This window comes from Podarcis erhardii (genome assembly GCF_964252035.2).
Source record: "Podarcis erhardii genome assembly, chromosome: 1".
Lineage (NCBI taxonomy): Eukaryota > Metazoa > Chordata > Lepidosauria > Squamata > Lacertidae > Podarcis > Podarcis erhardii.
The window spans coordinates 107,456,865-107,482,394 of NC_138497.1; the positions used below are offsets into that span (position 1 = coordinate 107,456,865).

The following is a 25,530-nucleotide window of genomic DNA, read 5'->3' on the forward strand; positions in this document are numbered from 1 at the left end:
GAAAAAGAAAGTTATTACTAAAAACAAATAAAATAAAATTACACATATGACCTAGGCCAGAAATCACATGCATATGGCATTGAGGTTTCAACTTGACCAGTAGTGAGCATCAGTTCTGCTCTCTACCTAACAGGAGATTGCAAGTGTAACAATAAGTTATAGAGACAGCTCTGAATAACTACTGGCATTTTATTTTCATGGGAAGTGGAAAACATTATTTCTTAACTCCAGTAGCTTCTAAAGGATCTCTCCAAACTGAATGAACAGGCAATAAAAAGACAAGTGCCATTCAATGCAAGTAAGTGTGTAGTGGTCCACATTGGGGCAACCCTCCCCTCCCCCAAAAATAACATCTTTCCCTGGTAACAAGATCTTGAGTTTGTAGTGGATAGCTCATTGAAGATGCTGACACAGTGTGTGGCAGCAGTGGGGGGGAATGCATATTCCGTGCTAAGGATCATTAGGAAAGGGTCCGAAAATACTATACAGATCTATGGTAGAAGAAGAAGAAGAAGAGTTTGGATTTGATATCCCGCTTTATCACTACCCAAAGGAGTCTCAAAGCGGCTAACATTCTCCTTTCCCTTCCTCCCCCACAACAAACACTCTGTGAGGTGAGTGGGGCTGAGAGACTTCAGAGAAGTGTGACTAACCCAAGGTCATCCAGCAGCTGCATGTAGATGAGCGGAGACGCGAACCCAGTTCCCCAGATTACAAGACTACCGCTCTTAACCACTACACCACACCGGCTCTCAATACAACCATATTTAGAATAATATGCACAACTCTGATCACATAACCTCAATAAAGCTACTGTAGACAGAGGTGTACCTAAGCTCCCTTGCACCCTTGGCAAAGAGATGTATCAGTGTGGAGAGCTGTGATTTTTTTGCGCACACACATCCCAGGGTCTGCGCCATTGGTGGGAGCCAAACTGGCCAACTCCTAGGTATGCCCCCCATCCCGGCTGTAGTTCTGGAAATGTTTCAGGAAGAGGCAACCGAAATGATCAAGGGGTTGGAGGAACTCCTCTATGGGAAAACGTGACAAGATCTGGGGCTTTTTAGTTGAGAGAAAAGGTAAAAAGGGACAAGAGGTATGTAGAATTAGGGAAAATGGAGAGAGAGACATTTCTCTCTCTGTCTCTTAATACTTCAGCTTGTGGGTTTCTCACAGATATATGGTTGGGCATTGTGAGAACAGAATGCTGGACTACAGTAGATGGGACTTTGGCTTGATTCAGCGGGACTCTTATGCTATGTGGTATTCTAATATTTCTCTCCCCCCCACCACCACCACCTTCAGTACATAATACAACTTTTTTGTCATTGCAACAGCAAAATGCTAACAATTTATACACATTGCCCACAGAACCCATTCCTTGGTTCTCTAATAGGCTTTGGGGTTTCATATTTGCTCCTTAGAACTGAATGTTCCCTAGCACAAATCACTGCTCTGCCACACACTTGTGTTTAGTTGATCCTGACAAAGACTGAATGGTTGGAAGAAGCAATTAAATAATGTTCCACTTGTAGTGTAACCCTACATGTCTGGTTGAAGGCGGTAGACTTTGATGGCTCGCTTGGAAAAAGGATTATGGAAAAAGGATCTCTGTCATGCTGACAATTTATTTTGCATCATAAAGCCAGCTTTTGGAGCCGCTGTATTAAAATACCATGCCAGATGATCTTGGTGACTTCCTTACCTTATATACAGTGGTGGCTAGGGCCCATTGAGGCTGGCAGGGCGGAAGACAGGAAGATCAGCAGGAGGTGTAGCCAGAACCAAATACAGGCAGAGCTGCCTTCTGATATGTTTTAAGATGGCAGGTAGGTGGGGATTGGCTGACAGTATACTGATGTCTGTGGGGCAGTGCCCCCTTTGCCATAATAGACTAATAGCCTCCATTGCTTATATACAGTGGCGGAGCTTCAAGCTCTGGCAGGGAGAGCAGGCGAGGGCATTGCTGGCATGCGTCCCAGGGGCGTGGCATGGTTCCCGGGGCGTGGCACTCTGCCCGCATGGGCATGGTGCACATCCTAGGGGCATGACGCGGCACCCACAGGGGCATAGCACGCATCCTGGGCGGGGTGCCCAGGATGGGGCGGGCAGCCATGATAGCACCCCACCAGGATTGGGCCGCCGGGGGTGGTGCACTCCCCCCCCCATTCCTCTGCCAGTGCCTATATACCCCTGCCCTGTTGCTGTGTTCCTCAGGAATGACACTATATGTTACATGTTCCTAAGGTTTGTCTTATGGCTTAAAAACAAAGCAAAACAGGCCTTTTTGTGTTGTGGCACTTGCTCTTTGGAATGTATTCCCACCAAATATCAGTAATGGTATTTAGGTGTCTGCTTAAAACACATTTGTTCACTCAGGCTTTCCCTGTGGGGAGATCCATTTGTGTTGTTAATCTGATTCATTTAATTGTTATTTGTAATTTGCTTTATTTATATAATTTTATTGATTGTTTTATGCTGTTGTTCACTGCCCGTTTTGTTTTGTTTTAATGTTTGGCAGTACAAAAATATTTGCAAATAAATAAATGTGTGCACCCTCAGACGAGGCAGTCCAAATTGGTTTCAAGGCTGAAATGAGAAAAGCTGCATAAATATTCAGGCAGAGATGTGTGCCCTCTACGAAAGGGAACAGCTCATGCTTGCCATTAGACGATTCATCGGGAAATATGAAAGACAGAACAACTATTCTTATAATTAGTTACTCCATGTCACGTAACAAGTCTTTAGGCATGCAAGAACGCTAACATCTAATTACCACTTATGTGAGTGCTAACAAAACATTAGTAAAGTGGCAAATGCTGGCAATGTGGTAAAGTGTGAAGTTGCAAAGTGACAAATTTTCCACATGAATGGTACAAATCTGAAGCACTGGAATCAAAGTTCAATTATGAAATTGTGAGCATGAAATACTTAACGGAATTTGCATGAATATTCAAAAGAAACCTAATATTCGCTCATGCGTTATTGTATCCTTGGTCCACAAGACACATGTTCATGTAAGCTTAGCATTAAGACAGATTCCATGTAGTGCAGAGGCAGGACTGCAAAGAACAAGAAGTTGGGCAAAGGTGGGCAGTCTCCCCTCTCCCAAAATTGCAAACCCAAGTCTTCATGTGAGGGCAGGACAACTTGGGCCTCTAAATCTAGGGGGCCTCGCCAGCCTGCCCACTCCCCAGTGCCGCAGTCTCCCCTCTCCCAAAATTGTAAACCCAAGACTTCATGCAAGGGCAGGGCAACTCAGGCCCAGCAACTATGAAACTCAGGGCTAGCCAATGGGGCCCAATTTGAAGCAGTGGTGAACAGCTTGGGGGTTTTTTGTTTGTAGGGCCCCAGTTCACAGCCAAAGTCTGCAAAATCTTATAAATGAAATCCATCTAGATTGCCCCGGAGAGGGGGGCCCCTTAGGAGCGGCACGTGGAGCCCAATTTGGGCAAATTGCTCCAATTGCCTTAAGGACAGCCCTGTGCAGGGGTTAGATGGACAAGCCCTGCACCTATTAGGTTCCTGATGTCACTATTCAGAGTACAGACGCAAGGACTTATTATGGAAATAAAGGGGGGGGCACTTATTGGAAATCAGTTTTGTCACCTCTCCCCCCCGCCAAACCCCGAGACAATGAGTCCAGCCACCTCTTATTCACAGTCGCATAAGCACTACACTACAACATGGCCATAAACCTGTACGTTCAACTGCTGAAATAGACATCCAACATGTAGCAATGGAGATTTATGTTACTGCTTTATGAATGAACACTGTGTTTTATGAATGGACTCTGTATTTTGTGAATTACCTAAGAGCCACCAATAGGGAGCTCTACAATCTGACAGCTAACCAACTGGGTTCTATCAAACAGCGATCCCTATTGCTGAAAGCAGGTAACCAGCATGGAATGCTTCAGCTCAGCCTTTGCACTGTTGACTGAACACCTCCTGCTGTGCAGATAATGGAGAAAGCTCATAAATTGTATCCCTTCTGGCATCCTGGCCAACTCTATTATGCTGGTGTAAACCTTGGTGCACCAGAAGCCCAGAAAAGCAGCAAATAAAATCTGCTCATACATCAGCAACTGATAAGGCTTGTCAACCAGTTCTTCCAAAGTCTTCCTAAATTACAAGGCTGCAAAATACAGGTCAAAAGAGAGCAGGTCTGGGAAGAGTGAGGCATACAATGGGCACCACCAGTGAAAAGGTCCTACTCCGCATAGCTCCTACCCTGTCATTTGATAGGGTGCCCACTTGCTCTCCTTCTTGACATGGAATGCTCTCTATTGGAGTCTCTAGGTCCAGTACAAAGACCATAAGAAGGGAGAGCAGGGACCTTGAAGTTCCCAACAGCTGTTAAGCAAGCAAGCAAGCAAGCAAGCAAGCACACAAGTCACCTTTGTCACAGTCAAGACGCCTATGTCCTGGCCAGGCCTGCGCCCAATCTTGTTTTTGTAAAATCTTGTTTGTCCTCAGTAACCAAAATTATATTATCAACATATACAAGCAGAAAAGTTGTTTTCCTTCATTTGCAAGCAATCGTACAAAACAAAATGGAACTAATAAAGAAAAGTTCCAGGGTGACAACAGAAAGCAAACTAAAAATGCTTTTGCAGTTCATCAAAACTATCCAGCAATATCAAGTTACAGGAAAACTGGTGCTATTAACAGTAATCCTTCTAGTTAGTTAACACCTGCAAGTGTGTTGCAGGTAGAAATACTATTTGTAATGAAGTGAGAGCAGTAGTTTACTTGCTCAAATTAACAAATAAGAAAGTTTTGAGAATTTAAACTCTAGATTAAAATTGATTACTTAATTGAGAAGGGGATTGTAACAAAAACACTGGGGCCTAATTTAATAGTAGAGTGCCTGGTATCTGGTGGGCAATCTCATCCTTTATTTCCACACTGTGGCTGCAGACCAAAGCACTCATCAGGAGAGCTATGAGATTCAGGTGAGGGTCGGGGGCCACCAGGGGGCGCATTGGAAGATGGCCGACAATAACATCTCTCCGACCCACACGAGGTAATTAAGAGGCTGTTATGGGAGTATGCAGCCTCCCTTGCTCCCCCCCCAGGGAATGGGGGGACTGCCTTGCCTGCTGTGCCCATAATTCACCCCCAGATTCAAAAGAATGGGGTGAGGGCACTAGGCACGAAGCCCTCGGGTGGGTCTGGCTCTCCCGGACGCTGTCTCTGATCACGCACTGGTTTGCATCAATTTGAAATATATAACTGGAAACAGAAGCAAATGCACATACTTCAAGTGAAGATCAGGAGTAAAGACTGCTGATTAATGGGATCTCTGTGAGCGGAGCGACGGGCTGGACAATAAATCAAGTGAAGACTCATCATTAAAAGATTGGTATGTCGGAGCGAAACAGAAAAGGGGGAGGAAAAACTTTTTTTTTTTTTTTGCCTTATATGAGTACCCAATAATCCTCCCTCCCAGAGAGAAATAATTGTTGCAAATTACTAATCACAAGCAGGAGATTAAGAACTGTGTGGAAATAAATTACTGATCAAAGAGAGGACTGGTGGGAACGTCTGATGGAAAGAAAGCTTTGTGACGCAGTTTCAAATGGAGATTTGTTAAGGCAGGCCTGCTCACAGGAGGACAAGGGGGAGGAGGACCATGGTCATCGGAATGTGAATGTATGGTTATCGGAATGTGGATTCAACCTGGCAGGGCCCCCTGAGATACAGTTTCGCAGGCCTGTGAAAATCAATGGACAGACTGTGGGAATGTTTTTTGTGGAGGTGTGGAAATGGCGTCTGTCCTTTATGTGATATGGCTCTTGGAGAGTGTAAAATCCACACAGGATATGTTTGTTTTCAACCCGCTTGTGAAGTTTATCAGAGATTACAAAGAAAGGAATATATGATAACAACAAGAAGATGAGGAAAATAACAAAGAAAGCGACTATCTGGACAGAACTGGACAGAACTGTGTAATTAAAGCAGCAACAAGAGTGATGTTTGGATCCCTTTCAGAGCTCGAAGTATGGGTACACCCAATAAAATTTTAAAAATCTGGCTGTATAATTTGGAACCAATGTGATTTGGAATTAATGTGATTTGATTGGCCTATTAATAAAAATTATTTGGAAAAAAAGAGATTCAGGTGAGGGTCAGATGCCTTGTCAATCCCAGTAGGTATATAACAGGGAGACTTGGCCTGCCCAGCCATTCTGTGTTGCTTCCAGCATATACAAAAACATAATAAAACATTAAACATTAAAATCTTCCCAAACAGGGCTTTCTTCAGATGTCTTCTAAAGGTTGTATCTCCTTGACATCTGATGGGTGTTCCACAGGAAGGGAGCCACTACCAAGAAGACCCTCTGCCTGGTTTCGTGTAACCTCACATCTCATGGTGAGGGAACTGCCAGAACGCCCTCAGAGATAGACCTCAGTGTCTGTGCTGTAGTGAAATATGTGATCCATTCTTTTCTAAAGACCCCAGGTTGCTCTGACACCTGAGATGCCTTGATTTCTTATTTTATTACTAAGCAACAACCTCCACTTCTGAAGCTCTGCACTTAAAAGAATCTAATAAAAACCTATGTGTTTTATTTAACACGAGATTTCCTTGCTGATGTGAGGCTTACCCTCAGTATTTTTCTAATGTTAAGAGTGGTCTGAAGTTAATTAACCAGTTCATACCCATAAAGGCTGCTGCCCCATGTTGAGCAAGTCTGTTCAAACAAACCCTGCACGTTTGTATTTGCTGAGCAGGAAAACCAGACGGCAAAGTTTGCGGTGGAGCTGTTTGACCATGCCATTTCCAGCTGTGAAATGTTTCATGATTCATAATATGCAAGCACCAGATTCACAGTGAGAGTATTCCCCTTCATTCACTGTGAATAATTCATTCATTTGGCAGATAGGAATCTGCTCAAAACATCCTGTTTTATTTGGGCTGGCCGCTCACTGTGATTTGTTGCTATCAGAGGCTGCAGCCCTGTGGTAGGGTGTGGGCGCTTTTGGAGCCTCAGTGTGAAAACCTCCATTTGGAGCATGTTGCATCCTGGGCCCGGTGCTCGCAAGGCCACTTCTATCAATAGACAGAGTGAAGCAACTGCCTCAGGCAGATTTTGGTTTTCATGAAAGGGCAGAAAACTGTGTTACTCAATTTTTATTTTTACTTTGCACAGAGATGATATTTGCACTTAGCACTGTTTCTGTATGTTGCTGGTTTTTTTAATATATATATTTTAACTTCATTTTTATACTTGCCACTAAACACGTATTATTTAGTAGATACCTATATTAGGTATCTACATAATATATATATGTTATATATGCACATTATGTCACCTGTTGTGTTACTTTGTTGTAAACTGTCCTGTAGTGTGATATATAAACTCCAACAACACATACTGCTGTTTGATGTGTGTCCCCGCCTCAAACCAGTTTCAGTCCAACTAGAAAACTGGATGCACAGTAAGCGATAGTGGGAACATAGCCTGAGAGCCATTGTGCCTGTGCAGATGAGCATGCAAATGAATAGGAGTTCTAGGGGGGTTGCAGGGCCTGGGAAACTGAAAAAGTCATGTGCGTTGGGTGAAGACATCCTCACCCCGATGCCAACAATTTTGTACATGCAGATGTTTCTCTGTGTTCCAAGCCACTAATGTGAACATACTCTTAGGCCCAGGAGTTTAATGCATGTATTAAACTTCCAGGCCTATCAGGACTTTTCCTGGACCACAGCCCTCAGAGACCCTGCTCCACACTCTCAAGTGCTTTTGCCTGAGTGGTGGAAAGCATCCTTGAATTGTGATAGTGCCTCTTTCTTGCCCGGATAGAACAAGATAGAGAAATAGTGTGGGGGGGGGGAGGTGTATCACACCTTTGACTTTTGCGTGGGTGGAATGTAGCCTACTGTACAAAGCTTGAGTCACACCTGTTGCTCCACCCACTTTTTGACTTTGACTCCACCCACTGCTGCACCTGCCCCCCCCCCCCAGCCCTGGAACACATACCTCAAAGTTTCCTCTTGAGGGAATGTAGCTGCTTGGTTGAAAACAAGTTATGTATTCAGCCCTGCCTTATGCAAAACATCTTTGAAGGGTGGTGTGTATATCTTAAGACCCTCTTCCAGGCAACCGGCTGAGATTTCTCAGCAGTGGGGAGCGGGGTAATTTTTTAACATGCTCAGAAGCAAATTATTTCTCAAGGGACACCATTTGTTCCATTGCTGGCAGAGCTGGCTGCGAATGGACACAGCAAAGTCTTATCTTGAAAAGGAATAAATGGAGGAAAGAAATCCTTACTGTACCCCAGAACTGCATGCAACTCTGTTTTTTCAAAGAGCTATCACAGTGTCCCAAAAATGACCCCTTTTCTTGAGGAAGCAAGGCTTGGTTTGTTTTAGTTTTATGATGTATTGTATTTGGTATTTTCATTTTGCATTTTTCTGTGGCGAACCGCCTTGGGATCTTCGGGTGAAGGGAAAGAATACAAATTTAATAAATAATCACGATACTAATAATCAGAAAGGGAGAATTTTCCCCGTGACAAGGAATCGCCAGCTTCAAACCACAAAGCGGATCTTGGCTGCCAGTGTTTGCAAAGGCGCAACCGGGTCGAGGTCGGGAGGTGGCGGCAGCCAAGGAGCCACGCGGCACTCTCTCAGGAACTTTGCAAAGCTGGAGGTTGTTTGCTGCTCCGGGAAGGTGTTGGGTTACAGAGGAGGAATGAGAGCGGAGAGGGGGTTGGGGAGGCGGGAAGAGAGAAAGGGAGCAATTGCTCCAGCAGCTGATTTGCTGCAGCCGCCTGCAAGGTTCCTTCCCGGCCCAGGCAGGGCAGCGTGCGCCTAGCCTGAAGGAAGGGTCCGGGCGAAGAGGCGAGGCAGGCGGGCGGGCAGACCAACCAGCAAGTGGCCCCGGGGGCGCTCGGGCCATGCCGCGTGGCTGCGAGGCGCGCGCCGAGCCCCGGGGACGACGCCACGCAGGCAGGGAGCAACAGGCGGCCGGCGCGGCGGCGGCGGCGGCGGAGGCTCCCCCTAGATCGAGATGCCCAGGGCGGGCAGCCGGGAGCGGCAGCCTCGGCTAGAGCAGCAGGCCTAGGAAGCCTCCCGAGCGGGGAAGGAGGGCCCCAGGAGGCGCCTCCGGCTGTGCCCGGAGCGACCCGAGGAGAACTTTTCCCTCTGCCGAGATGAACAAGCTCCGGAAGCTTTTCCGAGGCAGCGGGCGAGCCTTGGCCTTCATCTTCGCCGCCTCGGTGGTGTGGCTGCTCTTCGACATGGCAGCGCTGCGCCTCTCCTTCGGCGAGATCAACACCCGCGTCCTCAAGGAGGAGATGGTGCGGCGGGAGAGGCTGCGCGGCTGGCGGGAGAAGAGCCTCGACGGCGCCCGACGAGGAGAGGAGCTGCCAGGGGCGCCGCCAAGGGGCCTCGAGGAGAAGGGACGCGGCGGCCCGAGCAAGAAGAGGGGGAAGCCCGGCGCGCAATGGAGGCGCGCAACCCCTCAAGCGGCGGCAGCAGCTCCCAGCCTGCACTGGACGGCCGCCGTCGACGTCCGGAACCACGCTCCGTCCGCCCCCGCGGAGAAGAAATGGAGCGCGAAGGCCGGCTCCCCTCGCCCGCCGCCCACAAAGCCGCCTCTTGCCAGCGGGTCGCCGGGGCGGGCGCTCGACGCGCCTGCCGTCGGAAGTAAAGTCGCCGCCAAAGGGCCCGGGCCGTTAAGCGCGGGATCCAGGAGGAGAGAGGAGGCGGTTTTTATACCCGAAGGTGGATTAGGGGAGAAAGGCGCCGTGGCTGGATTGCCCACCAACGGAAGCAAATCTGAGGGACCTCGGGGCGGCCCCGGGCTACTGAGCGGGCCAAATGTCCCTGCAAAACGGCCCGGGGGCCTGGATTTGCCTGCCGCTTCGGAAGCAGCGCAGAAGTCTCCGGGTGCGCCACGTCCAGGAAAGCTGTCCGAGGAGGAGGCGGCGGCGGCCAGAATTGCCGGTGCAAAAGTCGTCCTGCCTAACCAAGTGGTGCTTATAAGCAAGGAGGGAGCGCGGGTGGTCTCCGCGGCCGCGCAGGCTCCCGAAGGCGGAGGACGTGGAGCCGTCGGGGAAAAGGCGCGAGTGACTGCGGCGGGGGCGACCCAGGAGGTCGCTGTTAAGGGAGCGGCGGCGACCCTAAAAGTTATTCCAGTTGGAAAGGCCGAGCTAGGGAAGGCCGATGGGGCCCGTTCAGCCCATCAGGACCAATCAAGGCAAACCAATGGGACCCATTTCACAGAAAGGGCCAAGCTGCACAAAGTGTTCACCATTGATAGGACCTTGGCCCCAAGGGACCCCAAAGCGCTGGGTCAATATGGGCGCCCTGCGGTGGTCCCAGGCGAGAAGGAAGAGGAGGCAAAAAGGAGGTGGAAGGAGGGGAACTTCAATGTCTTCCTAAGTGACCTCATCCCACTAGACCGAGCCATCGAGGACACAAGGCCCGCTGGGTAAGAGACCCGATTTCTTGCCTTGCACAAGTCTGGACTTGGGCTGGCATGAATTGCCCAGAGATCAAATGGATTTTATGCCAGTTGCTTCGCGTTAGTTGCCAATAAATCTTGAGCAGCAATGGAAACATTAATATTTAGTGTAAAAAGAAACCCATCCCCATTCATTTTATGGGAAGCCACAACAATGCTTTTCATATACTGCATGCAAGTACTAACTTTGTACAGTGGTACCTTGGCTGTCGGATGGCTTGGCTCCCAAACACATCGGCTCCTGAACGCCACAAACCTGGAAGTAAGCGTTCCAGTTTGCAAACGTTTTTTGGAAGCTGTACATCCGATGCAGCTTCCGATTGAGTACAGGAAGCTTCTGCAGCCAATCAGAAGCTGCACCTTGGTTTTGGAACAGTTCTGGGGGTCAAACGGACTCACGGAACGGATTAAATTCGAAAACCAAGTACCATTGTACACAGTTTTAAGACTTGCTCCCACTTTAACTTAAAGTATCAACTGGAAACAAGCATCCTATATAGTCTTAATTAATCCAAATTAACACCTTAATTTAATATGTGTGTTTATAATAACCGTTTCTTAAATTTTAACATCCAGCCTTACACACGTTAGTATGCAAAAATGATAATAATATAGTAAAGAAATCCCTGTGTCCCTGAATAATGCTACCTTTTTCCTGCAGCTAAGCTGAGAATCAAGCTAAAGGTTTTTAAGGTTCTCAATGAACCCTGTTTTCTGGTTCACACTAGCTCTCCAAATCAGGACCACGTTGTTGATAGGTAATCACTGTACCTATAGGATGTATATAGGATGAAGTGTTTCATTACTATATTGCCTGGCTTCATAGTTCATGGCATTGTAGCTGTTCTCTATAGTGGTGGCTTGATTAATAAACTGTCCGGTGATAGGTTCTTCCTATACTGTATACAGTGGTACCTCGGGTTACAGACACTTCAGGTTACAAACGCTTCAGGTTACAGACTCCGCTAACCCAGAAATAGTACCTCAGGTTAAGAACTTTGCTTCAGGATGAGAACAGAAATCGCGCAGCGGCAGCGGGAGGCCCCGTTAGCTAAAGTGGTGCTTCAGGTTAAGAACAGATTCAGATTAAGAACAGGCCTCCGGAACGAATTAAGTTCTTAACCTGAGGTACCACTGTATATGGATAACAGGTTCTGGTTTGGTTGAGTGCTAACCTAACCTGGGCACTAGGTGGCAGTAGAATTGAAGAAATGCCTGGAACAGGATGATCTTGGGTCTGTTGAGGTGTTCTGTGTAACTCAAGAAAATTAACAAAAAAAACCGTGCAGGGCAATGGAGTGTTTAATTCAGAGTGGGGTTGCTTTTTTAGCTCCACCCCCAACATCATGTCTCCTCCTACCAAGTGTGTGTTGCAAAAAAAGCCCCAACATGCAAACAGCTAGGGGCTCAATCAGGTTTCCTTGGAGCCTCTGCACGTGAGCAGCTGTTGGACTACAACTCCCATCACCCCCAGCCAGCGTGTCCAGTGGTCAGGGATGATGGGAGTTGTAGTCCATGCCATCTGGAGGTCCAAAGGGTCCATCACTCTAACCATTGATCACACTGGGACTCCATCCTGGAAGATGAGGTTTTTTCCACTGTGGATCATTCTGACATGTGCTGGCAATATATAGAATATCTGTTAAGCTCCTCTGATGGCAAGGAAGCCCTTCAAGAGGGAGCTTTCCTTGCTGGATTTGATGCTGGGAGCAAGCTGATTCTCTGCATTTCTTGATTGTGGCACTCAGTATAGAGTGAGATGGGGGGGGGCAGGTATATTTTCCAGAGCGGCTGTGGATTGTTCTAATATTTTCTGTTTGCGCAGTAGTTCAGCCTGAGAGCCATTATTATAAACTCTCAAGAGTTAAGTGGGGGAATTCTCCCAGGCAAAACCAGCGCATTGCTGTAAGAGGAGACAAAGTCAACGCTTTTGTAGGGCGATGTGGAGGAACTCAAACATTGGGACGTGGCTCAGCCGCTGCTCAAGTGTATGAGGGCTGGGAGAAATAATGGGAAGATGCTTGAGCTTCACTGATCCCTTACACTGAATTCAAGCAGCACCATCTGAAGAAGTTTTGCTCAGAAGCCAGTCATACTTATTCCAATAGGACCTGCTCCCTAATCTAATTGTTGGCCAATTGCAGCATTGAGGAACCTCCAGCCCGCAGGCCTAATGAACACCCCCTCAGCTTCCTCAACCAAGTCACCCATCTGCCCTACCCTTCATAGAATTGTACAGTTGAAAGAAACCACAAGGGTCATTTAGCCCAACCCTCTGCAGTGCAGGAATCTTTTGACCAACACAGGACTCAAACTCACAACCCTGAGATTAAGAATATCATGCTCTAACAACTGAGCTGTCCCAGAGACCGTGTATGTCGTCAGATGTGTGTCTAGGCTCAAAAGGGGTTTGCGGAGCCCCGTGCATTGCTTTTTGCAAGCCCCGGCCATCAGCTGACCAGCAGGACTCTCATAGAATGGCACACATCCCTTTGAACACCTGACAATCGGCTGATGGTCGGTGCTTGCACCACGCGGCGTATGGGCTCTGTGCAAGCTCCGAAGATCAGCGGATTGTTAGCACTACAAAGTTTCGTGAGAGGCATAGTCCCCTCTTCCAATTTTAATTTTAAACCCCGTGGGCAAAATCATTTTGATGCCAGGTGGCTTTACAGGTGAGGGGCCGCCAACGTGAAACGTGGCAGGTGGGGACAGAAGGATCCGGGCAGCTGACCGGATCTAGTTCCTTGCCCTTTATCTGTCATGCTTCGTTAGCACTGATTACATTGCCTTTTGATAAGATAAAGTGGCTTGTAAAACATTTTCAGTGAATAGATGTGCCTGCTGTTGCCAGTCCTACCATTAGGCAGAGTGAGGCGGCAGCCTCAGGCGGTAGAAGCTGGGAGGGCAGAGCAGGACATGGCCTGCTCTGTGCCGCTCCCTAAGCTAGCCAGCTGCCCTCAGGTGTATAGGAGGACTCACATTTTTAGAGCTGAAGTGAGGTTTGATGGCCAGTCTTGTCAGCTTCTCGATATAGAATTGTGCGGGAGGGAACACCATCTCACCCTTTGCCTCAGGCAGCAAAATGTCCTGGTCCGGCCCTGAGTAATACCTCATTAAGTGCCCATAGGATTGTGGCCTGAGCCACTGGAGTAAGCTGTTCCACTATCCTATTCTTTCTTAATTGAAAGTCCCACAACAGCATAAATCTGCAGGGCATGTGCATTCCGGGCGCTGTGTCAGAGTCCAAAGTAGAAGTGGTGACTATGGAAATGAGCCTGCAGTTTTCTCGGTCAAGATGTCCAGCCCAGCTGTGGGAGTGTTAATTCAGGCATCGGAGTACACACAGAAAACTGGAAAGTTGTCCATCAGATTAGGTAGCCTGCACTGTTACCGCAAAGTTAGAAGAACAGTTAGTGACGCACTCGTTCACTCAAGGGGGGGAGGAGACTGTTTCTTTTTGCAGCCTTGAATACGGAGCACAAGGATTTCCCTTTTTTTTTTTCCCTTAGCTTATCAGCTTTGGAGAAGGAACATTCCTGCCCATGAGATAAATCAATTGCCAAAGTGTGTCAGGGTGTATCGGCTGGGATAGGCCGGTCGCAGACTCCAAACAAGCAAACAGTCAGCCACTGACACAGGACACCCTTAACTTTCATCGTTCACATCAGCAAAGCAACTTGTTTGCTCTGCGTATGTCGACAAGGAAGTTATGCGAGTGTATTGTTGGCGCTGAACAAGTTTCTCCACTGTGAACATGCTGAAAAGTTTGCTTTGGGAAACAAGTATTTCCTCTAAAATCTGCCTAGGGTGGTGGATGTTGTTGGTTTTATAAAAAAAAAACAGCAACACACTCTCTTCTTCTTCTTCTTCTCCTACTTCTTATTTTAGTAACGTTTAAATTATTTAAAATGCCCTGGGAGTTTGTTTTATCCTAGTGCAGGGCTTGAGGTAATGCTTTTACTGTCGAGGTCTGTGTACACACCATACATTTAAAACACATATTGTCTCCCGCCCCCAGGAATCGTGGGAAATGTAGTTTACCCCCTCGCACATACAGAGACAGCTATTATTCCCAGCACCCTTAACAAACTACAGTTCCCAGTGTTCTTTGAGGGAGAAATAAGTTTTAAATGTATGGTGTGAATTTTGCCAAGGGCTACATTGCCTCAGGAACAATTTGTTTGTGGGGGGCCAGGGCCAAATCCAAAGTTGTTATGGCTTTCTTTCTTTCTTTCTTTTTTCTTTCTTTCTCCCCTCTCCCCTCTCCCCTCTCCCTTCTCCCTTCTCCCTTCTCCCTTCTCCCTTCTCCCTTCTCCCTTCTCCCTTCTCCCTTCTCCCTTCTCCCCTCTCCCTCCCATCTCCTTTTCTATTTGTATTTTTCTCCGTCTCGTTCTGCTACCCCTTCCTCCACCCGCCTTTTCCCCTTCTTCCTTGCCACTCAGGTGAAATTGTCCCAGGAGTGTAGGTACCCCACCTCTCCTCTACTGCAAGGACAATCCTGGTACAGTGGTACCTCGGGTTACATACACTTCAGGTTACATACGCTTCAGGTTACAGACTCCTCTAACCTAGAAATAGTGCTTCAGGTTAAGAACTTTGCTTCAGGATTAGAACAGAAATTGTGCTCCGGCGGCATAGCAGCAGCAGGAGGCCCCATTAGCTAAAGTGGTGCTTCAGGTTAAGAACGGTTTCAGGTTAAGTACGGACCTCCGGAACGAATTAAGTACTTAACCCGAGGTACCACTGTATAACACAGTGAGGCTTTGTTTAGGCTGCTCAGCCTCCCCGCCTGCTCAGCTGATACGCAGGGTAGTGGAGCAGCCGCCACAGACACTTTCCTGCATATCCTCCAGCCTCCAGAGCTTCAACTCTAGTTATTTTGGTCTGGATTAGAGAGAGACCTGGAGAGGAAGGGGAAATAGGGATTTAGAGGCTTTTTAGAGGGTGCTCTCTCACTTTATGCAATTACACTTATGTGCATGAGGGCCCGTGACGTAACCCCCATGTAAGTGGAGGGGATGCTTGCACCATATATTACAGGTTCACCTTCCATGCACCTACCTCATAGCACCAGCAGTGAATGTACCTGCCTTATACCAGGTCAGGCCATTTGTTCATCAAGCCAAGATTCTCTACTCTGACAGCTGTGGCTCTCCAGCGTCTTTTCCACCATCTCTCTCTCTCTCTCTCTCTCTCTCTCTCTCTCTCTCTCTCTCTCTAACTTCCCTTGCTGTGAGGGCTGCTTGGAAATTCCAGCCGTCTCCCCAAACAAAACGTCCCAGAGGCAAGGGAGGCAAAGATACGGATATGGGGGAACAACAACCACATAAAACATTCTCAAGGAACAATTGAGAGAATTGACTCTGTGAGAAGTTCTTTGGTAGGATGTTGTGGCCTCCTCAAGATCCCCTTGAAGATATTGGAGCTTAGGGAGCGAAGGCCCCCCTTAAGGCACCACATCAAGCCCACCAATGAATTGCAAATAGGAATGGAGAGAAATGCTTTTCCCTCAGCCTTTTGTTCAAGCAGGAAAGACTCAGACCTGACCCAGCCCTTTGCCTCCTCCTCCTTTTTACTGCCATGAAATGAAATGACAAATTCATTGAAATGGGAGAAATTTTTATCGCCCCCTCAGATCTGCAGATTTTGTTCTGTTCCTTCTTGATATATAGGCCTAGTGGGCTACATTCAGACCTTGTTGCTTTGCAGACATCAGCGTTTGCCAGCTTAGGTAGAGCGAAAGGAGAGGCTTTTATTTTGACAAGCTAACAACAACAGCAGCAAAAGTTTTGCAGATATTATTGTGGTTGCTAGTTAGTCGCTTTGCTCTTAGAAATGTCTCAAAGTGACTACAAACACAACAGAAATAACGAAAACCAGTTGTAGTAAACACAGAGGGAGGAGGAGAAGGGGATGCGTTGGTCAAAGTCCTTGCATTGAATTGGGCTGCTAGGAAGCATCCCCAGGGAGAAGGTTTCCTAGCTGGGATGCAACACCTGAGAAGACCCACTCCAGTCACCACCCATGTAACCTTACATGACAGGGGTGCCTGGGGAATGGCTTCAGAAGCAGTTGCAATGTTCTGTTTTGCATTTTTTACATTTTCCATTTAAAGTACCCTTTTTGCCAGTAAAATAATTGGTCCACTTCAAGGCTTTAACTTAACTGGCCCTGCGGCTCCCCATCTCGGCAGCCTGCTTGGGCCACAGTGTTCCACAGTGTATTTATTTAATCATGATTAACAAGGATGAATGGCTACACACCGGCTAAGGAAGTATCTTTGGTGCTAAATAGGCATTTTAGCTGTTTTTCCTTATTGCTGGAGTCTTAACATTTCAGTGTTTTATATCTTCTCACATTCCTACTTCTATGAAGCATGGAGAAACTACTGTAATTTCTTATAGGATTTCACACATCCGGCCTGCAGCCACTAGAGTGCACTAGAAATCTATTTTCCACCTCTTCCGGAATAAAACTAGGATTGTTTGTATCTGTTTCCAAACTGAAAATCACTTCGGAATACAGTCATACCTCATGTTACGTTTGCTTCAGGTTGCGCGTTTTCAGGTTGCATCCCACGGCGACCCGGAAGTACCTTAAAGGGTTACTTCCGGGTTTCGCCACATGTGCAGACGCGCAAAATCACCGCATGTGCAGAAGCGACGAATCATGACCTGCAGACGCACAGATGCGGGTTGCGTTCTTTTCAGGTTGCGAACGGGCCTCCAGAACGGATCCCGTTCGCAACCAGAGGTACCACTGTACTGTACTGAGCTTGCATTCTGTTCTAAGGAGCCCCCAGTGTTAGTTTAACTACAGTAATTAGACGAGACTCTGAAATTTGTTTTTTGTGTGCGGTTTTTCACCCTCCCTGCATAGCCAACCAAAGTCCAGGTCCAGCCCAGTTCGCAATGCTGCCAGTTGCTCCTCTCATTTCCTATCCTCGCAGTGGTTGTGACAGCAATGGGGAGATTCAAAAGAAGGGCTCCCTTCAGTCCCCTAGTGCTGACATCCTAGACTCAAGGGAACATAGGTTTATAGTTCCCATGGCTCCTGGGCATGTGAGGAGCTATGGGAACTACATTTCCCTTGGCCCATTGTACCTAGGTTCCATTTTGAACCTTCCAGGAAGAAATTGCTTCCTCACAAAGTACACACTTAAACTGGAGATAACTCTCTCCCGCAAGGAGGCAGTGATAGCGACCAACTTGGACAGCTTTAAAAGAGGATTAGTCCAGTTCATTGTGCTTTGCCGCCACAATCGGAGACAATATCTTTCTGAAAAGCAGTCGCTGGAAACTGCTAGAGGGGGACAGTGCTCCTGAGCTCAGGTCCCACCTGTCAGCTTCCTGTGGGCATCTGGTTGGCCATTGGGAGAACAGGGACTGTGTTTGAGGTGGTCTAAGAGCTCTTCTGTGTTTAAAACTGTGCTGCATGTTTTACACATTGCTGTTATTACTGTTCGTTTACTGTTCCGCCTCCAAGGTGTGTGTATCACATCATTCCATTTCTCCAGTGTTAGAAACTCATACGCACAAGCTAGGTGCCAAATGGCTCCTTAAAACCAAGGTTGCAGCTGCCAGAAACGAAATGTCTAGCTGTCATTTTTGGCCAAGAAGGCTCTAAAGTCTTATTTTAAATTATTTTTAAGGATGGGCTGTCTTTGACTGATTATCAGTTAAACATATGGCTAGTTCAGATGACAACCTTGAGCTAGGTTAAGAGCATTGAGAACTTTATCCAGGGACAGTCCACATATATATTTGTCGACTCCTACATCTTTTTTTCTTAATGGTGACACGGACCATTCAAAATGTAAGAATATTCTGCACAACTGTGAGCAGGGCGGTGGGCTGGAGTAAGTGAAGGCAAGCTACAACAATTAGTATAATGTTTTTCATTGCTCCCACTCAGGCTGCACAGAAAAAGCGTTTCGCTTCCAGAAATTCATTCTGATGGTGCAGATAAAACATAACTGATAGAATTCTATGGGATGTGGTGTGAGAAAACAGCCAAGATCCAAAACTCCCCAGGCATGCACCTCCAGCTGGTAATGTCAGGAGCCATCCTGGCACCCAGGCATCTTCACTTGGACGCAAGTGGTCAGTAGTCAGGCACAAAATGCGCCTGGCGCCTGGCTAATTTCAAACACTGCATTTCTCCACCCAGCCCTCAAAAACTCTTAAGAGGAAGTATTACCCCAAAAGTCCCCAAGTCGGCCAGCGAGATCTATGGTTAAGGGAGGATATGTACTCATATTTTCCCAGTCCTGATATTGTATCTGCTACTCCACCCTGCCACATGCAACTCCACAGCTTTTTAGACGTACTTTTTATCTACCATGCTTTTGCTGGTAGCCCATAGGTTGTCACAGTGCAGGTGGATAATGAACAGTTGCCTGTTCCAATCAGGCAGCGAGATGGATGTCAGGAGTGCAGTCAAGCCATGCATTGGTTTTGTCTTTAAATAGCCACTGGATGCTTTTTCTGTTTGTTAGCTTATACCACGGGATTCACACACACGCCGCCCTCCACAGCTGGCTTCCATATACTGCAAAATCCACAGGACATCTGCTCTTTCACTTCTCCTGACTTCCAGTTCATTATAGCACACTGCACTTGCCAAGCTATTAAAAAAAAAAGTTACTCCTCTGGAAAAATCATTTGTGTATCTTGGTTTTTTTAAGACTAGGTTGGCCACCCTGCTTGTTCTGAGCTCTCTTAAACACAGAAGCTGACTAGCAGCAACGCAGGCTGTAGACTAAATCAGTTGTTCCGAATTGGTGGCCGGTGGACCCCAGGGGGGTCTGCATAACCCACACAGGGTGTCCTTGACACCATTCACATAACAAGAGCTATTACAGAGATACCAAGTTTTTCAAACATTAGGGGCTACATAGCTTGGCTTTTGAAAAACAGGGGGTCTGCAGTACTTACTGTATTTTTCACTCTATAAGACGCACCCGGCCATAAGATGCACCTAGTTTTAGAGGAGGAGAACAAGAAAAAAAAATTCACTCCCTCTCTGCGCAGCGCCCCTTCAGCGAAGCGGCAGGAGAAGCGGAGCCCCTTTCATTTTTCCTCCCGCTTCGCTGAAGGGGCACTGCGCAGAGAGGGAAAGCTGTGCAGCGCCTCTCCAGTGAAGCGGAGCAAGAGGGATCGGTGCGCACCGATCCCTCTTGCTCTCCTGGCTTCAGCGAAAGCAATGCGAAGCCTCCTAAGCACAGTGGGAGCGCTCCCGCTGCGCTCAGGAGGCTTCGGGCGGCTATCCCTGAAGCCAGGAGAGCAAGAGGGATCGGTGCGCACCGATCCCTCTTGCTCTCCTGGCTTCAGCAAAAGCTGCGCAGCCTGCATTCGCTCCATAAGACGCACACACATTTCCCCTTACTTTTGAGGAGGGGAAAAGTGCGTCTTATAGAGCGAAAAATACGGTAGCTAATTGGGTACCACTGGTCTAGGTGATAATGGTGATGGTAGTGATGAAAGGAGACTCATTAACATAATCTATTTTTATTGATGTTCGCCCTGACAGGAAAGTACAACCACTTCCTCTCTTGCCTGCTCAAGCCCTGATGTCGGTGCTGACCAGCATCATAGTGCTACATGGAAATTTGCGCCTTGGTTCCTTTCGTTCCTTTTGGTTGAAAACATCACAAGCATTTATTTGGATTTTATCATGGGTTGCCAGGGCAGGTTGAAACAAACAAACAAACAAAAAAACATACACAATCGAAAAAACGGTTCCAACTGTAAAATAAGAGAAGCAGAAAACAATTACAAACATTTTCCATACATAAAAACAGTGGGAAATAGTTCCAGTGCAGATGCAGGCTGTGATAAAGGCTTTGTTGAAAGAGGAAGGCAGTCAGCAGGCTCCAAAAAGACAGCAGAGACAGCAGCTGTCTATTATGGAATGAGAGGAGGGGATTCCAAAAGGTAGGTGCAACCACGCTAAAGGCCCTGTTTCTATATCATATGGAATGGACTTCCTGGTAAGGCAGAGTCTGCAAGAGACCCCCTTCTGCTGAGCACAGTGATCGACCGAGTATATAAAGGGTGAGGCAATCTTGAGGTAAAATGTTTTATGGCAAGTTGTTAGAAACGCCAACCCTCCATTCTTTTTTGCATGTGCTTTTACTCATGTGTGTGCGCTGCTTCAGTGCCATTTATGCCTGTTTCTGTTTGCTACAGATGTAGAGATCTTCTTGTCCACAACAACCTTCCCACCACCAGCATCATCATATGCTTTGTTGATGAAGTGTGGTCCACTCTCTTGCGCTCCGTTCACAGTGTCCTCAACCGCTCCCCTCCTCAGTTTATTAAAGAGGTTATTCTGGTGGATGACTTCAGCACAAAAGGTTGGTTGGTGTTTCCCAGTGTGTTTCGGCCGTTTGTTTGTTTGTTTGTTTGTTTGTTTGTTTAGAAAATTTGCTCAAAAAAATCCCAAAGAACAAAACAAAACTCAAACCAGTCCAATTATATATAAACCGTGACTAAAATACACAAACCCAATGAAAAAACAAATATGTGTGAAACTATCACTAAATACCAAGATAAAAACAATAAAACAAATGTAACTTAATACAAGTGGTTGTTGTGATATTCTAGTGAAATTCTGTTGCCTTACATTTCCTTGTGAGCTCAAACTGGTTTTGTTTTGTTTGGTGTGGTTCCTATAGATGACATATATATATAGGCAATTAGAATACAGTTGTACATTGGAAGTTGAACGGAATCCATTCCAAAAGTCCACTCAACTTTCAAAATGTTTGGAAACCAAAGTGCGGCTTCTGATTGGCTGCAGGAAGTTCCTGCAGCCAATCAGAAGCCGCGGAAGCCCTGTTGGACGTTCGGCTTCCAAAATATTGTTTAAAAACCAGAACATTCACTTCCAGGATTCAATCATCTGGGAGCTGATTTGTTTAGGAGCCAAGGTGTTTGAGATCCAAGGTACGACTGTACGAGTATCCTGAAAGTAAGGACCCCTGACCATTAGGTCCAGTTGCATACGACTCTGGGGTTGTGGCGCTCATCTCGCTTTATTGGCCGAGGGAGCCAGCGTACATGACTAAGCCGCTTCTGGCAAACCAGAGCAGCGCACGGAAACGCCGTTTACCTTCCTGCCGGAGCGGTACCTATTTATCTACTTGCAATTTGACATGCTTCTGAACTGCTAGGTTGGCAGGAGCAGGAACCGAGCAACGGGAGCTCACCCCGTCATGGGGATTTGAACTGCCAACCTTCTGATCTTCAAGCCCTAGGCTCTGAGGTTTAGACCACAGCACCACCCACGTCCCTTATCCTGAAAGTATATTTGGCCTAAAAGAGGACAGACCAGGGACCCACTGTTCTGTGGGGTGGTTTCTTCTGATGATCATAGATTTGATTCTACCTCTTACTGGGGCCTTATGGCAAGTCCATCACTCAATCCAATGCCCTTACTCAATGCAAGGAATCCATAGCTAGAGCATCCCAGCAGATGGGTGACCAGTCTTCTTGGAAGACCTCCGGTGAGGAGGAGCCCCAGTCCCACCCCTCTGATAATTGTTCTGGTGTCAAACTGTTCTTGATGTTAAAATGTTTCTTGTAACGTTCAGTTGAAATCTTATGTGAGTTATCACTTCTCCACTCAGCTTGAGAGAAACTGCTATGTAGTTGCACTATGGATGCAGCTTAAGAGATGTTAACTTTGGGAGGATTTTTGAAAGGAAAGAAATGTGTCAATTAGTGCTGAAAAAGCAAAGTATTTTTGGGAGGCGACAATTCATATGTAATGAAGGTAACATGGCAGCAAGTGAGTGTTGGGTGGGGAGCCAGGGAAAGGGGGTCCACCGCCCCTGTCATGGCTGTCAGAAGAAGGGAACCAATGTTTGTTTTCCAGTGTCTCTCCTCCAACAGTCTGAACAAGTGGCAGTGGCTGAGGGCTGGTTGGTTCCTCTTTATTTCTTGCTCATAGGCACGAATCTGTGGTCCATTTCCTTGCTTCTCTTCTGTTCTGTTTTAGCATACCTCAAGGACAAACTAGACCAGTACATGGCCCAGTTTCCCAAAGTCCGGATCCTTCATCTCAAGGAAAGGCATGGTTTAATACGAGCTAGACTAGCGGGAGCAGAGATTGCCAAAGGTAAGAAGAGTTGCATTTTATCATCAAAGTGCAGTTTGTTATTTGCTGTTGTTGTTGTTTAAAAAAAGACAGAAGTCACTGGAAGCAATCCAGTGGAAATTTGACTCATTACACTGACATCAGTGAAACTGAATGGGTCCAATCAGAAGTTAAGTGCCATTCTGCTAAATGGGGCTCTCTCCCAGAAAAGTGTGCGTAAGAATATAGCTTTAATTCATTGGGATGTAGGCATACTTAACCTTCACTGGACTGTGCCTGATCGCCAAACAATTTTAAAACGTGCACTAAAATCAGAAAAATAGAAGGCAGATATTTCCCACCACCAGTCATGTAGATTCAGTAGTACTACAAAGGTGGCACCAAATATTCTCTTCCTTTCGGCTCCCCCCCCCCCAAAAAAAAATAGTGAGTTGAAATAAGTTTTAAAAACATTTCCTGAAAACCTCTTTAACTGTGAGAACATTCATTTAAAAAAAAAAAAAAATCTTTATTTGGTGCTTTCAGCATTCCCCCTTTCTGGTATCAACTGGAAATCAGGTCATGAACAGGTTAATGTAAAAACATTTTAAAATCACAGAGATTATTGTTCCCTGATGATGACATGGGGGAAGGGGGCAAAGAAGAGTAACTGAAAATGAGGACAGTGCTTGCTGAATCAGTCACACAGGTGATCTTAGCCCATGAGGAGTCATGAAACCACTACAGACAATACAACTGGGATATGTGAAGATCTCACTGAGGGAAAACAAGGTGCATTGGGAGAAGGGGGTCCTGGGTGCATCCCAATGTAAACACAGGTTTCTCCAGGTGATGTGGAATAGCAGCATTTTAATCTATGTTATACTGAGTCACATCATTGGTCCATCTAGCTCCCTGTTGTCTGCACGGGTTGACTGTTATTTCCCCATTGCTGTTTCTGTGTGAAGATCTGATAAGTAGAAAAGGGGAGAACCCAGATAAAATGGGAGGGTGAGTAGGATGTCATTATGATGAGGGTGACATCATGTCAATGCTACACAAAACTTGTGTGCATGAGCAGCACCAAGTCCACAAAAAACTGCTGCGTGGAAGCACTCCTACTTAAGCTGAGAAACAGTGAGTTGGGCATTGTCCTCGCTGGCTGTGTGTGGATGTTCCCCTAGATCTCTTTCTTCAGTAGGACACCAAGAAACTATTATCACATACACACACCCAGCAATGTTTTCACAAGAGGCTATCAAGTACAATGGATGAGGAGCCTGTGGGCTTTCAGAGTGTGCTGGCCTACAATTCCCATATTTTCGAGCCATTCACTTAGGGCAGTGTTTCCCAACCTTTTTTGGGCAAAGGCACACTTGTTTCATGAAAAAAATCTCGAGGCACACCACCATTACAGCCCCGTGACGTCAGCGCGCAGCGTCACGCCGGGAGGGACGCACGAAAGTGTAAGTTTCAATTTTTTCCCCTCCCCCTTGCCTTCCTTCTGTGCCAACCGCCAAAAAGCCAAGAAAAAAGCCAAGACTTTAGGGCAGCAGGTCGACACGGAAGAAGCTCCTACCTAAGGACAGGTGCGACGGCCGTGTCCTCTTCTGCCACACTTGGCAGCCCTGCCTCACGGTCGTGACTCCCACCCTGATTTCTCCCCGCAGGTCGAGCGGCACAGGCAGCCCAATGTGTCCAGCCCAGACACAAGCCCCGCTTCCCCACTCTAGATCCTGAATGCGACCAAGTGCTCTGGACTCCCGAGCAGGGTGGGAAAGAGGACTCGCATCTGGTAGCCTCCGGGCTCCTCGCCTGCTCGAGGGATGGCATTGCAGGCAAGCTGCCGGCCGTCGCCATCGCCGCCCCCTCATGCGAGTGGACCTGCCCGGAGTGGTGGGCCGGGGGAGGCTCGCTCTCTGTGGGGATGTGGCCCGCACGCGCGGCCCCGCTTCCTCCTGCCCAGGGCTGAGCTCCTTACCCGCGATCTCGGTCTCGCGCACGCGGATCCCACTTATTCCGAAGCTCGCGCCACTAGCCGGGGCTCTCACACCGTGCCAGGGCGAGGCGGCGCGGCCCACTGACGTCATTGCGGCTCGCCGCCGCCCTCGACTTCCCTGTTCCCTCCCCTCCCTCGGGTCGCCGTGGTTACCGAGGACTGCAAGCTGCTCGGGCGAGCGTGGGGCATTAAGTGGGAGAAGGAAAATTAAAATTAAAACTCGCCCGAAGGCCGCCTCTCCGGATATCTTTTGAATTTTTTAATTTTTCCCGCGGCACACCAGGCAACGTCTCGCGGCACACTAGTGTGCCACGGAACACCGGTTGGGAAACACTGACTTAGGGTACCTGGGGCTTATGGGAGTTGGAAGGCTGCAGGTTCCCTATCCCTGGAGTGAGAACTTTCCAGAGTTGTTCCATTTCACCTTCTGCAATGGAATTAGCTCCTTTTTATTTTCTTCTCTAGGTGACGTACTGACATTCTTAGATTCTCATGTGGAATGCAACGTAGGATGGCTGGAGCCCCTCCTGGACAGAATCCATTTGAATAGAAAGAAAGTTGCCTGTCCTGTTATTGAAGTCATCAGTGACAAAGATATGAGGTAATTTTGATGCCTCCGTATTTGTTCTGGTCCCGCCTTGGTAATCCATGCACAGGGGAAAATACTTATTCACATGGATCATTTTTCTTTCTTTTTTCTTTTTTCTAAATATTTTTATTGATTTTTACAAATAATTTCCAAAAATCATATAACATACTTTCTTATCTTATACAATGTTTTGGACTTCCATCAACTGCATCTGAAGATTTTCCAGTCTTTCTCACGTAATCTGCATTTCATGATTTTCAGTATTACATTTAATACTAATAATTCTTATCATAGTTTTCTCTGCAATATTTTGCATATCCTCCTTACAAAACTTCTTGCAATCCTACTAGCGTGATCTGTGGATTACAATTGCTTTTC

The 25,530-nt window shown here is 47.1% G+C and overlaps 1 protein-coding gene across 1 annotated transcript in view; it reads left to right on the plus strand.

Moving 5' to 3' along the window:
* Nucleotides 1-8,469: 8,469 nt before the first annotated feature.
* The window catches only part of GALNT5 (polypeptide N-acetylgalactosaminyltransferase 5), a 34,749-nt gene continuing 17,688 nt past the window's right edge, over nucleotides 8,470-25,530 (plus strand). The window contains exons 1-4 of the mRNA XM_081871428.1: nucleotides 8,470-10,447; nucleotides 20,674-20,840; nucleotides 22,487-22,606; nucleotides 25,029-25,164. Of these exons, the coding sequence (XP_081727554.1) occupies nucleotides 9,165-10,447; nucleotides 20,674-20,840; nucleotides 22,487-22,606; nucleotides 25,029-25,164 (1,706 nt within the window). The 5' untranslated portion in view covers nucleotides 8,470-9,164. The remainder of the gene's footprint in view (nucleotides 10,448-20,673; nucleotides 20,841-22,486; nucleotides 22,607-25,028; nucleotides 25,165-25,530) is intronic.